This window comes from Lycium barbarum, chromosome 5, assembly GCF_019175385.1.
Source record: "Lycium barbarum isolate Lr01 chromosome 5, ASM1917538v2, whole genome shotgun sequence".
NCBI classification, from domain to species: domain Eukaryota; kingdom Viridiplantae; phylum Streptophyta; class Magnoliopsida; order Solanales; family Solanaceae; genus Lycium; species Lycium barbarum.
Genome location: NC_083341.1, coordinates 135,802,377 through 135,818,446, shown reverse-complemented (window position 1 = coordinate 135,818,446; position 16,070 = coordinate 135,802,377). Strand labels below are relative to the sequence as shown.

The 16,070-nt window shown below is 35.4% G+C and overlaps 1 protein-coding gene across 1 annotated transcript; it reads right to left on the bottom strand.

Moving 5' to 3' along the window:
- Positions 1-4,433: 4,433 nt before the first annotated feature.
- Positions 4,434-15,582, bottom strand: LOC132641749 (zinc finger protein BRUTUS-like). The gene is made up of 14 exons (XM_060358833.1): positions 15,098-15,582; positions 12,702-12,911; positions 10,061-10,255; positions 9,630-9,985; positions 9,278-9,503; positions 8,902-9,070; positions 7,594-8,790; positions 7,266-7,437; positions 6,955-7,173; positions 6,742-6,879; positions 6,207-6,441; positions 6,033-6,092; positions 5,214-5,285; positions 4,434-5,131 (listed from the first exon to the last, which is right to left on the bottom strand). Exons 1-14 carry the CDS (start codon positions 15,404-15,406, stop codon positions 5,000-5,002), a joined length of 3,690 nt encoding a protein of 1,229 aa, XP_060214816.1. The 5' UTR covers positions 15,407-15,582; the 3' UTR covers positions 4,434-4,999.
- Between the last annotated feature and the right edge of the window lie 488 nt (positions 15,583-16,070).

Sequence of the window (16,070 nt, the reverse complement as noted above, 5' to 3'; positions counted from 1 at the left end):
ATTAGGGAACTCGAGACTCAAGCAAATAAAGAACTATCATTGAGTTCTTCTGGTGATGGGATAAATTTGAATCGATCGAAGATTATGGTGGATAATGTTTTTGCATATAATGTTGCCCTAAATATTATGAAAGACATTGACGATCAGGAACCCCAATCTGTCGAAGAATGTCGACGAAGATATGATTGGCCAAAATGGCAAAAGGCAGTTCAATCAGAATTGAATTCACTTGCCAAACGTGAGGTTTTTGGACCTGTAATCCAAACGCCTAATGGTGTAAAACCAATTGGCCATAAATGGGTTTTTGTGCGAAAAAGGAATGAGAGAAATGAAATTGTGAGATACAAGGCACGCCTTGTTGCACAAGGATTCTCTCAACGACCCGGTATCGACTATGAAGAAACATATTCACCCGTTATGGATGGCATAACATTTCGATATCTCTTCAGTTTAGATGTACATGAAAACCTTGAAATACATCTGATGGATGTGGTTACAGCTTACCTTTATGGCTCACTTGATAATGAAGTCTATACGAAAATTCCTGAAGGATTTAAAATGCCTGAAGCAATTAACTCAAAGTCTCGGGAGATGTATTCAATCAGATTACAAAGATCGTTGTATGGTCTAAAACAATCAGGGCGCATGTGGTACAATCGCCTCAGTGAGTACTTGGTAAAAGAAGGTTATATAAATGATGCCATTTGTCCATGTATTTTTATTAAGAAAGCAAAATCAGAGTTCGTTATAATCGCTGTTTATGTTGATGACATAAACCTAATTGGAACTCCAGAAGAGCTCCAAAAGGCGATTGAATATTTAAAGAAAGAATTTGAGATGAAAGATCTGGGAAAAGCAAAACTTTGTCTTGGTTTGCAGATTGAACATTTGACAGATGGGATCCTTATCCATCAATCTGCTTATACCGAAAAGGTTTTAAAACGATTTTACATGGACAATGCGCATCCTTTAAGTACTCCAATGGTTGTTCGATCACTTGAAGTGAGCAAAGATCCGTTCAGACCTCAAGAAGAAAATGAAGAGCTTCTTGGTCCCGAAGTACCATATCTTAGTGCAATTGGTGCACTTATGTATCTTGCTAACGCTACAAGACCTGACATAGCGTTCTCTGTTAATTTGCTAGCAAGATATAGCTCTTCTCCTACACGAAGACATTGGAACGGAGTTAAGCATATATTGCTATATCTGAAGGGAACTAGCGATATGGGTCTGTTTTATACTAACAAAGGTAGTACAGATCTTGTTGGTTATGCAGATGCAGATTATTTATCTGATCCACATAAAGCTCGATCTCAAACAGGCTATTTGTTTACATGCGGAGGTACTGCTATATCATGGCGATCCACAAAGCAGTCCATTGTTGCTACTTCTTCGAATCATGCTGAGATAATAGCTATTCATGAAGCAAGTAGAGAATGTGTGTGGTTGAGATCAGTCATACATTTCATCTGAGAAAGATGTGGCTTGAAGTATGATACAAAAATACCCACAGTATTATATGAAGATAATGCTGCATGCATAGCTCAATTAAAGGGAGGATTTATAAAAGGAGATAGAACGAAGCACATTTCACCAAAGTTATTTTTCACACACGATCTCCAGAAGAATGGTGATATTGATGTACAACAGATTCGTTCAAGTGACAATCCCGCAGATTTGTTCACCAAATCTTTGCCAACTTCAACTCTTGAGAAGATGATATTTAAGATTGGAATGCGAAGACTCCGACATCTGAATCTTGGTCTTCGTCAGGGGGAGTGAAAATACGCGTTGTACTCTTTTTCCCTTAATCAAGTTTTGTTCCATTGGGTTTTCTTGGTAAGGTTTTTAATGAGGCAACTCTCAAAGCGTATTACTAGATATGTGTACTCTATTTCCTTCATTGAGGCTTTTTCCCACAGGGTTTTTCCCAATAAGGTTTTTAACGATGCACATCATCTATGGACATCCAAGGGGGAGTGTTATGAAATTATGAATGTCCATTTCTCAAATATAATGCTCCTTCCACCATGTTAATGGTTCTTCCTTTTTCTTCCACCATGTTAATGGCTCTCCCATTTCTTCCACCATTACATATATTAAATACATATGTATCACTATAAATAGAGGCATAAATTTTCATATGAGATACACTTGTAACACATTTTGGAAGAATAGTAAAAATCTCTCCTCTTTTGTCATTCTATTTCTATGGTTTTCATCCTTTAATATTGTGACTCTTTTAGCTTCATTTTATAAAAGTAATCACTTAGTTAGATTCTAATTAATGGTTACTAACCAAAAGATTTCTCTTCCAAATTCAACCGTCTAGTTACCTAGTTTCTTTTATATGCCTCCTTTTTCTCCTACTATATATTGCTTTATTGATTTAATATTTTTTTAAATTTGTCGGTAAATTTTAAATGAACACATAAATTACGATTTATTTTAATTAAGCCCCTGAACACATGATAATATGCTTCTATTAGACATTTTCTATTTAAAATTTAAAAATACTTTTGAGTGTATTCTCAAGTGTCTATTACATAGATAAGTTAACTACTTAAAATATGTCACCTCCTTTAATATACGCATTAGCCTCAATAATCTGTAAATCCTTGGAATCCTTCCAACTATAACTGACGTGTATAATTAAAGAAAATGACATATTTTATGCTTGTGTACCTAAATATTACATAATTTTTAGTTTTCCAAGCAATAGTAATACTCCCTCCTCCCAATTTAAGTGTCTTAATTTGATTGGACACGAAGTTTAAGAAATAAAGGGAGACTTTTGAATTTTATGGTCTTAAATTAAAGATGTGTATAGTCTTTTAAATCTTGCCATCTAAATCTTGCCAAAACTTACTAAATATAGAAAGAGACACCTTTTCTGAGACAAATAAAAAAGAAAAATAAGACACTTAAATTGGAACGGAGGTAGTATCAAACAATTCTAACAAAAGGGAATAATCATATTTAGGTGCCGTTTGGCCATAAAAATTATTCACTTTTTTCCGGAAATTTTTTTCACTTTTTTCCGGAATTTGTCCATGAAAATTCTGAATACAACTTCGGAATACTAAAAACTCAAAAAACTTGTTTTTCAAAAAAAATTCACTTTTTTATAACTACATTTCACCAAAAACTATGGTCAAACACAACTCCAACTCCAACTCCAAAATTCCAAAAAAAAGTGATTTTTTTTTTGTATCTATGGACAAACGGGGCCTTAAAGTTTTTCAGTATCGTTTTTTTTCTTTTGTGGGGTTTTTTTTTTTTTTTTGGGGGGGGGGGGGGGGGAGGTGGGTGTTAAAAAGCATAGGGACGCATTATTAAAATAAGCATGAAGCGTTGAAGCTTTATTTTTGTTTAAAAAAATTATTAGAATGTACATTTTATAAAATAATGTGCCAATTATAATAACAAAAGAAAGAAATGTCATTTCCTCATCACATAAGTTTTTGGAAAGCAAAAGGATTTAATTATATTAAGAAAAGTCATTAATTCTCTTCATATTTTCATTGTAGTTTGTATATCTTAAATGAAAATAACATCTACTAACATCTCATCGAAAGAATAAATGTAGCATATATAATTGATGCCTCTTGAACCAAATTATTTTTCTTCTTTTTGAAAGAAAGTGTTATAGTTTATAATGGATGTTTTTAATCACACTGATATTACAGCTAAGTTGGATCTCAAGAAATTTTCAAGTCTGAATCTAAATAAAATTCAATAAATAAATGATGCTATAAAGAAGTCTAAAATAAGGACAAAAATGTATTTATTTAATTTTTAAATACTTTGGGTGCAATTTTAATTTTTGGAGAGCCTTTAGTTCTTAGTAATTTGCAGAAAAGGTCGAATTAATTTTTCAATAACTTAATATCACAAAGAGTGACAAAAAGTAATTACAAATTTAATTTTAATATTAGTTTTGAACCCGGGCTTAGCACGGGCCAAATAACACTAGTTTCAAGAATAAGTACTGGAAAATTTTAATAGTAATAGCAAAATGTCTCTCTCTCTTTTTTTTTTTTTTCCGGATTGATAGAACAAGGTTGATCAGTTCACATCATCATACTCGACATGTTAGAACTGCGCACCAAGTAATACAGTTTGCCAGGTCCAACTAGTAGGAAGACATTTCAGTACATTATTTTGGCTGGCATTGTAAAGCTAGAACTGCACCTGTGCATCATGACTTATTTCAAGTTGGGTTACAGCACAAGTATATCATATATACAGGCTACACCCAGCAAACTTTTTATGTTGAACCACTCAATATTTAAAGTCTACTAGCTCAATTAATCTAGATCCGAGCCGGAGTAAACCCACTAAGAGAGGAGGGCAGTAAAGATTTGAAGACTCAGACTTTTAATTAAGGGTGAAAGAATTCCGAAAGATCAGTATCATTGGAGCCACTATAATGAATTAGAAATGCAAAAATTTAAAAACCCTTTTACCTGAGGACCAAGTCTTTTCTATTTCTACAGGGTCCACAGAGTATTATAATTTTCAAGTTCTGTCCAGAGAACACATTATCATTATATCTGGACCAAGTGAGACAACAGCTAAAGCAAATGAAAACATTCTGTTCTGAACTGGCCCTCCTTGTCACGTACGAATCGTACCATAATGAATCTTGGAACCTCTTTGAACACTTCATCCTCGTAAACATGAATTGGCTAAACAGCACGTTTAGCGTACAACAATAACAAAATTTTGGCGACCGGAAATGCTCATATATTTTACAAACCTATGTATTGAGCTCGCACTAAATAAAGCGATGTATAGAGAAGTGTGTAATTCTATGAGACGGTAATCCCAGTGGGAAGGCAAAATTCTTATTGAGGGGGTTCAACATCTATTATATAGATAAAAGACGATTATGACCTAGTATATATAGTGTGATTTTCCGGCAAAGGGGATTCGGATAAACCCCTCTTTCCGCCCCTCTAGCTCTGCCCCTGGGTAATTCTACAAGTTTTCAACATTAGCTGGAGCAATTAGGACTTGATTCCACCTTTATCACTCTGGAATTGTAGGATCCGCAAGATCCACACTTGTGATATAGCCAATGAAATGGTGCAGTTCCCTTCTTACCACAGTCGTTACACAATATATCCTGAGGATATTTCAAATAAGAATCTTGAGAAAAAGCTTCAGAAATAATTAACAAGCATAAGAGTTGTTAAAAGATTCCATACTTGGCAGAGGTTCCTAAATTCTTCTGGTAGTACCTCCGAACCCATTAAAGCATCAAGCATCCCAAAATATACCTAAAAGAGAAAATTGAAGTTGAGATCATTCATCTGAGCACAGAATATTTTGGCAAAAGACAAAAGGATACATAAAGATTGAAAGGTTTCAAAACGAGAAATATATAGGCTACATACTATGCAAAATCCACAAGAAATGAGTAGAAAATGTGACATCTTTATCAAATATGGTCAAAGACGGCATTCTTTTTCTTTCGTAATATCAATAAAACTCATTAAATAAGACACCATGTCATTATCAAAGTATGTCGAAGACAACATTCATAAACAAGGTTAAAAGAGAAGCATAATAATAGTTTTGAGTATAAAATGGTGGAGTAATACATGAATTCGCAAAACAAGGACTCCCGTTTATGCAAGAAAAAGCTAGCCTGACAAGCACACGCACCTTCATCTGTCCCATATTATAGGCTTGATGCAGTTTCATTTTCCAGAAAGGAAATATTTAAATCAAATAAGTTTTATGACAAACACCCAAGTTATTGTTGACTATACATAGAGGTAATACAACTATACGCTAGCCCACTGAGAAATTAAACCACCGTTAATGCAACCTGGAAGTTCTTTACACGAAAGAGAAAATTAAACCGTACATTATATTTTTATAGTCTATATTACAAAACTTTAGCGAATCATAACAGAAACATTTCACAATATTCCTGTATCTGCGTACAATTCTATGAAATTACACAAACAAGTATCATTATTCTGCAAAAAGGTTTGTTTAGAAGGAAGAACATATCTTACCGACATATCTCCCATAGACCTGCTGCAAATGGGACAGATGTAGTGTGTGCAAGCATATGCCTGAGGAAATGAAGAGATTACTATTAGTACAAGTTAAATTTCTAATAAACAACATAATATCCTTTCTACAACAAAGGCACGAGAATAGCCCAGAAGAAAAAGAAGTGAACAGACCTGAAAGCATGCCGAATGCATAAAGTGCCCACAGGGCAGAGCCCTGACAGATTCACTTGATGTGAACAGAAAATCACAACATATTGGACAGTTGGTTTCAAGACCTTTCTCCCTGCACTTGTGGTCCACAAGTTTCATTCCGAGGCAGCAATTGCAGGTCATGCAATGAAAGAAGTCAACACCTAGTCCTTGCCCCAGCCGGCATAAATTGCAAAATGGGCAGTGATACACTGTCCTGAAGTAGGAAAAAAATAGAACTTAGAAAATCAAGATCAGAGCTCTATTGGAGGTATTTGTTTTTTATCTTGCAACATGTACAAGAAGCAGAAATAGTAGAGACCCAAGGATTACATCCTTGACTTTAGGAACTAGGTACTGGAATAGACTTTCATGTAACTATGAGTTTGTTCAAAAAGAATCGACAAACAAATTTTCAAAAATGCAGGGGTAGGAGGGTGTCATGTTCTACGTAATTGACTTATGCGATTCAACCTACTTCATCAACGAGAAACAAGTAGTGTCATTGTAGTATCACCTTTCATCATCAAAAAATTTACAGCTGCTGCAGTAATATTTTGCCATCGAAAGGCCGTTACAGGACGGAGTCGTACAAATAGGTCCAACTGGTTGTACTTTGAGGCAATTCATACACATCATTTCAGTTGTTGCCTTCCTGCAAATTACTAGAAAAATTATAACATGTGATGGAGTTTGATTATTAGAAACAGAAATGAGTCCAAAAATTTACCTCTCCATAGAATGGTCACTGACTTTGTCATGACAGAATCTGCATGGAAATAGTTTACCACAGCAAGCAGCTCGGAGCTTGCAGTTCCTTTTATAATGCTCACATCCGAACACTTGCTTTTCTGGATCACGGAATGAAGGTGAACATCCAAGTTGATCTTGACCATTTGGAGTTTCACCAGATCTTGCTTCAGACTCCTGCTGAGCAGCTATCCAGCGACTGAACAACAGATGCTCAATAAGTGACGTGGAATAATAACAACGATATAGCAATCATAAAGGTTTCATATGATGGATATATTGAAGACAAACCTGGTCATAAGATTTTGAATAAGATATGCTTTTCGTCTTGGATCAAGCGAAGAGTCGCGGGAGACCTTCCTTATTTCTGACTCTAGCTCATTTTGATTCATCCGAAATATGTCCTTCCATCCAGGTTTAAAAGTGGAATCACTTTGTTCTAGAGATCCAGAAAACTCATATCCTGTAAAGGCATAATTTTAGAGGCTAAATGAAGATCGGGAAAAATTATCAGTTTAGATCCCACTAATTCAGTTCCGCTAATAGCCTTGTCTAACATAAATATCTTATGGAACATCACAACAGCATGAATAAAACTAATAAAAGCATGGTTGACAACCTTGTGTTACAATGTCCTCTGAGCTTGATGTCTGGGGAGTTCCATCTGGAGTTCCTTCCCACCATTCATTGAGCCATTCACTGAACATTGTGTTTTTGGTTGCTTGCTTCCATGTCTCCATCATTTTATTTTGTTCATCCTGAGTAAGAGCAGTAGTTACCCAGGGCAACATTGACTGAAGTACTTCTGCCCCAGTTGTTCCTATTATCCTACCAACTAGTTTGTCTTGTTCTTCTATGCTAAAATGCCGGTCAAACAGTGGCCATAGCTCAACTTCCTCCCGTATAACATGTTGATCCAGGGTTACTTTTATTGATTTGCACATAGCTTGAACTTTAGTTGCTAGCTCATTGTATTTTCTTGAATATTCATTTAAGTCACAAGAACCAGAGTTTCTACAAGGACCTTTAACTGAACTCCCACCATTCAAGTTTTCTCGGAGCTGGGAAAGCTCATCAAGTGCAGATGAAATGTCCTCGAATAGCTTTTCTTCCTGTTTGTGGTCCAAGGTGTAAGAATGGCTAACATTATGAAGTGTCTCTTTTGATTCCAACGCTGGGAATACTATATCATCCTCTGCATTACTGTGAGCTTTATACAAACCCCGCAGGAGACGAAAACGACCACAAAACTTCCTGAGGGAAGTCTCATCACAATCAGTTAGTTTTCCAGATTCAACATCCAAAAATTCCAAATCCTTTCTGATTGCCTTGTGAAATTGAAAAATGTTATCAATCGGCCGTGTTGCATATCCAGCGTTGGTCAAGCTGGCATCCCAGTTGAAAAGACAGGAGTTCAGAGAAGGAGCACTTGGACTAAAAGTGCGCGATGATTTTGCTGCAGCTAGGGAATTTACGACGCCTAATGCAGGAACACAACAAGACTGATTACCAGTGGATCCTTTCCGAAATTTCCCATTTCCTGAAGGATCATGACGATAGCATTTCTCCTCTGACATTAGGTTTACACGCTTGGTTGGCCTTTCACCGTTACTTTGCTCACCATGTGAGCTACTACAGTTGACAATTCTTGAAGAAGTGCAAGTACCACAACATTTGCCTAAGTTCTCCTGATTCCCTGCTAAAGTTTTAGCAGGACCGCAACCGATTGCACTTGAAGACAAACAAATGTCAGCTGGACGACCTTTGCATGCCCAACCAGTGAAAAGCGTGACCAAGGCAGTGTCTGATGCTGGTGCTGCATTAGATAACTGAATCAGATGGGTGGAACAGGCATATTTTTTACCATTGTCAATCGAAACCAAGTTTAAAGTAAATCAAAGAATCAAATAGTAGAAATTAGCTTTACCTGCCATATGCATGTTGTGAAGAAAAGACCTTGCTTCCTCTTCACTTAATGAACCTACCAACCATGGTAAGACGCATTCAATGAGTCTAAGTGGCATAACACACAAGCTCTGGTAAAGGAGTTCCCGCTGCCGTTTGGGGCTAAAATGCTTTCTTGCAAGTGGAAGAACCTGGAATCACATAGAATCCAAATAATAAAGATTTTAAACTCGAGGTTTGAATTTTTGAAAGGCAACCATAGTATTGTAGATAGCAAGACAACGCCAAACCTACTTTCATCACTTTCGAGAAACAATTTTTTTTTTACTTGGGGGAATATATATAAACATATTTCTACCTTGAACTTGCAGAATCATTGCAAATCTGATATTACTCACCTGAGCCTCCTCATTACAGAAGTGTCTTTCCACTGTCTCCATTATATGATCAGCTTGTGAGCACAATTTTGAATAAAATTCTACAGAAGTTGAGTTGGATCCAGCACTCTGAACACTTTCTATCAAGCATCTAAATTTATCAAACTCGTTTTCTTCTTCCTTGTGCTCCTGGGCAAATGATATTTCTACATCAACTGCGGGAAATATAACTTTGTCCTCGGCAATGCTGCAGTGCAAGAATGAAAACAGTATGAATGATCCAGATTCAAGCACCATAGTAGTTATCTTAGTCCATCAAAATTATTCAAGCCAAAACTTCAAACGGCTATGCGCAATAATTGATGTCGCATACCTGTGAAAGATACAAACTTCAGCAATAAACTGGAGCCTCTGGTTGAAGGCAGATAAATCAGAAAAATCTCCACGCGACTTTATTTCCCTAGCTGCTTCTGTTATTTCATTCAATTCCTTTCTGATAGCCTTGTGCCAGTGCAGTATCTCATCAACCGGACGATTCAAAGTGGATTCTTTAAGATTGAAATTTGAGACTAGAAATTCACTTCTAGAAGATTCGCAAGGACAAGAAGCATTCTCTGCCTGACTGATTAAGCCTCTAACAACAGAATCTGAAGTATGGTTCGTTGTACTCTCTTCACAAGCCTTCCGTTTGTTTGTTAACTTTTTCCCATCCATCCAGGTAAACATAATCTTCATGCAAGATGAATTTTATCAGCTCTGCCATACTTAATAAAGGTCTTTAACATCTATAAGCAAGTAGCTCACCTCTTGAAGAAGCTCCTCGTCTGGAATTACTTTGTGCAAGCATTTATACATATCTTTGCACTCATCGGCCGAAATAGAGGATGAAAGCCAGGGCAGAAATTCAGCCATCATATTCACAGGGATGCTGCACAGAAACTGCCACACCAGTGATGCCTGCTCCTCGAATGAAAACTTTTCCATGAGCAAGGGAAAGACCTGCAAAATGGCTCAATAACAGATAGCAACATGAGTGATAATAATGAAGAAAAAAATAAAAGAATACTAGCCAACAATTTTAACAATCAAAAGTTCAACAATGACAGTTACTTATCAAGAAAATAAAATAATAAGGGGAAATTTCACACGCTAAAGTTTAACTTAACTAAATGAACCTCCGCGAAAGAACCAACCCCCTCCCCCTCCTGATAGGGAAAAAGATGGCATTAACTTGTTAGGATTAACGTACAGAAATATCCTCCTCATTTTTCTCTCGAAAGACCTACAAATTCTTGTAATCAATGCAGACCTAGCTAAAGACATGGTACAATGGAAGAAAAAGATTTATATAGGTGACATCTACTAGTTGGGAATAGGTTTAATCTTGTTAGAGAACTTCTAATATTATTATTCTTGTTCTTATAACTAAAATTTTGATCTGAATGCTATGCTACGCTCTCCCTATTATTTGCTATGCCTTACTTACTTTTGTATTTTCTTTTCAAACTGCTTTGTTACGCGTTGCTTGAGCCGAGGGTCTTTCAGAAACAACCCTCTATCTCCACGAGGTAGGGGTAAGGTCTGCGCACACTTTACCCTCCCCGGACTCCACCTGTGGGAATATACTGGGTATATTGTTGTCGTTCTATAACTAAAATATAATAACTTCTTTTTTTAGAATGATAATATAATAACTTTTTTTTTTTTTACTTTTTTTGTTTATTTTTTTTTTTGGATAAGTTATTTATTTCATTTAGTATGATGATGACATGAGTTAAGCTTAAACAGAAAAGTGAGGATTCACATAGCCGACCCCAACGTGTTTAGGACTGAGGCGTTGCTATTGTTGATGTCGTATCCTCATTTTTGTGTTAGATATTTAGAATACAAGATTTCTGGATATTGTCTTCTCTTATTGAACCAGAAATAACATTAAGATTGAATCCACATTATGAATGATCCAAAAGGGAAAAGACTGAATCCACATCTGAGATTCGTGTCGAATAGAATCCATTAAAGGGAGATGCACTCACTACCAGTACTTGCTCCATTCCTAGGGCTCGAACCCGAAACTTCCGGTTGAGGGTGGAGGGATCCATCCATCCCACCAATCCCCTTGGTGATGAGTTTGGAAAAGAAGAAAACTTACTAGTAATAAATTAGCAGATTGTTCTTGCTTCTCTTTATCTTTTAGCACGTCGACATACCAATTAACACTTGCTCTTATATGTAGGACTCTAATTTTGTACACATGATGCATGTGAGGTGATGTAGTACGAGGAAGAAATGAAACGACTCTGATACATGAAGAGTCATCACCCCATGGAGAATGGAAGTTACACCAAATAAAATCATCAGATATTATTCCAACACTTCACAATAGTACATGAAAGTTCTTCAATAGTTCCATTAAATAATGAACATGTGAAATCACCAAGAGAATAGACGAACATCTCTCATAAGGATTGGCCAATGTAATACTTATAGGTACTAGAGAGTGCAGTGAATTGAAACTTGCACCGTGATACCAAGATTAAATTAGTACAAAGAAAGGGATATGAGATGGTTATGATATAAATATTGATGTTGCAACACAAGGGAGAAGTAAAAAAGGGCAAGGAAAGAAATTAAAAGGGGAGGAGGAGGTAACGTTAATGAGAAGAGACGGGGAGAGATGAGGATTTGGAGAGAGCGTGTGTGCCATACCAAATTCATCAAATATTCCGAGCGAATTAGAACTTTTGGAACTACTAAACTCTATCTCTAACTACAAAGGTAAGACTAGATAATTTCATTTCTAGGATAAGATTATCTTTGATTTTACTTTTAATTAATATATAAACAATAATCTACCTCCCGAGGTCTTTTCGTCTAGTGGTAAGAGCACAATACGTGAAGTGTGGGTTAGGCACACATCACGGGCTTGAAGTTTGAACCCAACAGCCTTGTACTTAAATGGAGAAGGGTAGAGTCGTGGGCCTATTATCCACTGAGTTTTGAGCCATTCACCATTGCGTCTCACGGATTTCTCAAAAAAAAAAAAATACTGCCTTCACTCCACTTTATGTGACCTAATTCTAAGTACTAGGGTCAACCTAACTAATTTTCGGTGTGAATTCAAACATAGAATCTACCATTTTTAAAAAATAAAATTTACATATTTAGAATCTACATTAAAAAAATACTATAAGTCACAATAGTTAACAATTCATAATATTTATAAGTATATGAATAGATCATAGTCAAAGAAAGCATCCTTTGACTCGCAAATAGTAACTTCGTCACATAAGTGGAACAAAGCGAGTAATAAAAACAAATACTATCAAGTGATAATGATATCCATGCGATCTACATCACAGGGATTTTCTCTTTTCACAGAAAAACAAGGCACATCACACATCCCCTTGAGCCACAACTAAGAGTAAGGTAAAATTCACAAGGATACCTGCTCCTCTTCCTTAGACATGTGCTGGCTAATAGATGTTTGAAGAGCTCCTGTACAGGAAGCCAACTCTCTGCGGTAGCTTTCTTCACTTTGCATATCCGAGTCAAGTAATGCAAACAAGTGATCAAAAAGCATACCTTCTCCTTCATGCTCAAGGGAGTAAGTCCGTGCTACATTCTTCACACGTATATCAAGTGCTGGAAAGATAACCTGTCATTCACAAAAAGATATAGAGAAATTTTAAGGATTTTAAAGGGGGGAGGGGTAATCCAATGAAAACATAGGGGGTTCAAACACCAAAAGTATAATATGTATCTTCTTTACATAATGAGGAGGATCTACTCATACATTGATACCTATTAGGTTACAATCGAGAGCGATATCAAGCATTAGTGCAAGGCAAGATTACAGATAGCTTATAAACAGTTTAGCTTGTAGCCAATAATAATGAAATCAGCAGGAGATATAAACTGCAACATTGCATTGCTCTAACCCAAGAGGGGATGAAGCACATTTATGAATTATGACAGTTCTTAATATTTTTGGTTTTCTCAATTTCACATCTGAAATGTGCTCTCTTTTCTTTTTCTTTTTTACAACACCTAATACTGAAACTAGTAGAAGACAAAAAGCAAGCCAAATTCTTTATACCTCGAGATAAAATCCTTTCTTCCGAAAATAAAAAAAGAAAGTACAACCAAAAGAATTGCTCGAACTACAAACAAGTTCTACCCCCAGCCCTCTTTCCCACCACCCCAGTAACCAAAAAGGATTAGAAAGAATTTCCAACGCAGAGAAGTTCCCACCACCTCCCTCCACACCGCAGTAACCAAAAAGGATTAGAAAGAATTTCCAACACAGAGAAGAAAATTTAAAGCCGAATTAAGATGCAAAAACTATCAGCCCCATTAGTTTAATCGTCAACCCAAATCCACATTTTGTTACACTTTCTCAGACCATTAATTTATCTTTTTTGTTATTTACTAATTCTCAATTTAAAAATAAACTAAAAAGAGCATGAAACCAAACCGTTTAAACGTCAGGAAATTTGAAGCAACAACTTCTCCAGTTCAATAAGAGACAAAAATCATACATAGGTTCAAGAGCAGGAGAAAATGAAAATTTCAAATTTGAATTCAATTCTGTGTACATCTGCTCAAAATAGTAAGTAGCCTCAGACATTCAAAATTGAGAATGAGTTGCCAGAAAACAGACAGCTTTATTAAATGATTCAAGTTATAGTAATTATGCAGAAAAGTACTAATGTAACCAGCAGGAGATCTGATATACTACATTGTATCGCCCCAACTAAAGAAGGCATGAAGCCAAACAGTTCATAAAGATCTTCTTTTCATTGTCAACTTCACATTTGACATTTGGTTTCTCATTTCCATGACAACCAATACTAGCACTAGCAGGAAATCAAGAAGCGATCTGACTTCTATATACCTAGAGAAAAAATCATGAAATAAATTGAACAGTTGAGCTAACAATAAAAAATTTGAATGCTTGAGCTACAACAAGCTCAAATATTATCCGCCTTCCCATCACCTCAGAATACACCACACTACCTAAAGAGGATCAACTAAAATTCCGGTGCAGAAAAGAACTCAAGAAGAGCAATTTGCACCAAAACCAAACTAAAGATGCAATAACTACACATCACATCAGATTATACCAACTACAACATCCAATCTTATTGTTACAAATTCTTCATTTCTTTCTATTTTGTTACAAATACTACATTTCTTTCTATTTACTTATATTTTGTAAGTACTAATTCTCTATCAAATATCAGAAATTTCGCATATGTAGCTAAATTATTCCAGTTCAATAATTTTTAAATTTCAATCCTTTTATGTGTATATACTTGCTAAGCTGCTCAAAATTATTCACCAGAAGCATCCTGCACCACAAATTTCCCAAAATTATTACAAAATTCAGCTGCAAGTGAGTATAAAATCTACTTCAAACCGAACTATAGATGCAATAACCACACTTCTAATCAGATTGTACCAATCTTATTGTTACAAATTGTACATTTCTTTCCATTTACTTATATTTCGTAAGTACTACTTCTCTATCAAACATCAAAAATTTCACATCTGTAGCTAAATTCCAGTTCAATTCACATAACCCGATACAAATATAAAAACATAAATTTTTACATTTCTTTCTATTTTTAACATATATTTCGTCAGTACTAATTCTCTACTAAGTATCAGAAATTTCACATATGCAGCTAAAATCTTTCCAGTTCAATAAACATAACCAGACACAAAAAATCACATTAAATCATGTATGTGTATATACTTAAAGCCTCGTTACATTCAAATTTCACAAAATTAGTAACAAAATTGAGCTTAAAAAAATTCTACTAGTACTTAAAAACAAACCTCATCTTCAGCATTGCAGTGATGTTTATAAATCGACCTCAAAAAATAACACCTTTCCATAAATGGCTTAATCTCACTTTCCTGATTCAACGTAACAAACGCCATAGCAGATCGATGTAACGCATCGAGTTCTGTACGTATTGCTTTATGGAAAAAAAGGAATATCCTTATTGGTGATGAACCACCTTTAACTCTATTACTACTATTTAACGGTCCAGATTGATCCACGTGTTGCCCTACTGTTGGCCCTGCCATTATCGCTACTCCACCACCGCCTTTTATTCCTCCCGTCGTTAATGGCGTCGCCATTTATTTATACAAAAATAAAAAAATTGAGAAAAAAATTTCACTTTTTTTTTTTTTGAATTGTGATTTTCAGATTCAGATTTCAACAATATGTACGTATGTCGGAAAAATCTAATCTTTTTGCTGTTTTTGTTTGTTTTCTCTCTCTCTCTCTCTATATATACGTGACTGCTGAATGTATGTATAGGTTTTTCGGGTGGGGGTTAACACTCTGTTTGGATGGTTGTTACACACTCCGTTCGTCCAATTTTGTAGGAGGGTGTTTGATTGATGTTTAAGAAATAGAAGAAGGTTTTTGAAATTTATGATAAAAAATAAATGAAATTTGTGTGGTTAGAAATTATTTTATTAGGGGGAAAAAGGTAAATTTAAAGTTAAATTGTTATTAACTATAGAAATGTATCGTTCGTTTTAGGACTAACTAGAAAGGAAAGAGTGTCACGTAAATTGGATGGAAAAAATATCGTTTTCGTAATGTATACATTATATCACATTGTGTTGTACTCCCTCCGTTTCAATTTATGTGAATCCATTTGGCTGAGCACGATATATAAGAAAGAGAGAAGACTTTTAAAACTTGTGGTTCAAAATAAGTCTTGAATATTTGTGTGGCTGTAAATTATTCATAAAGTGAATTTGTTTCCAAATTATGAAAGAAGCCATTCAT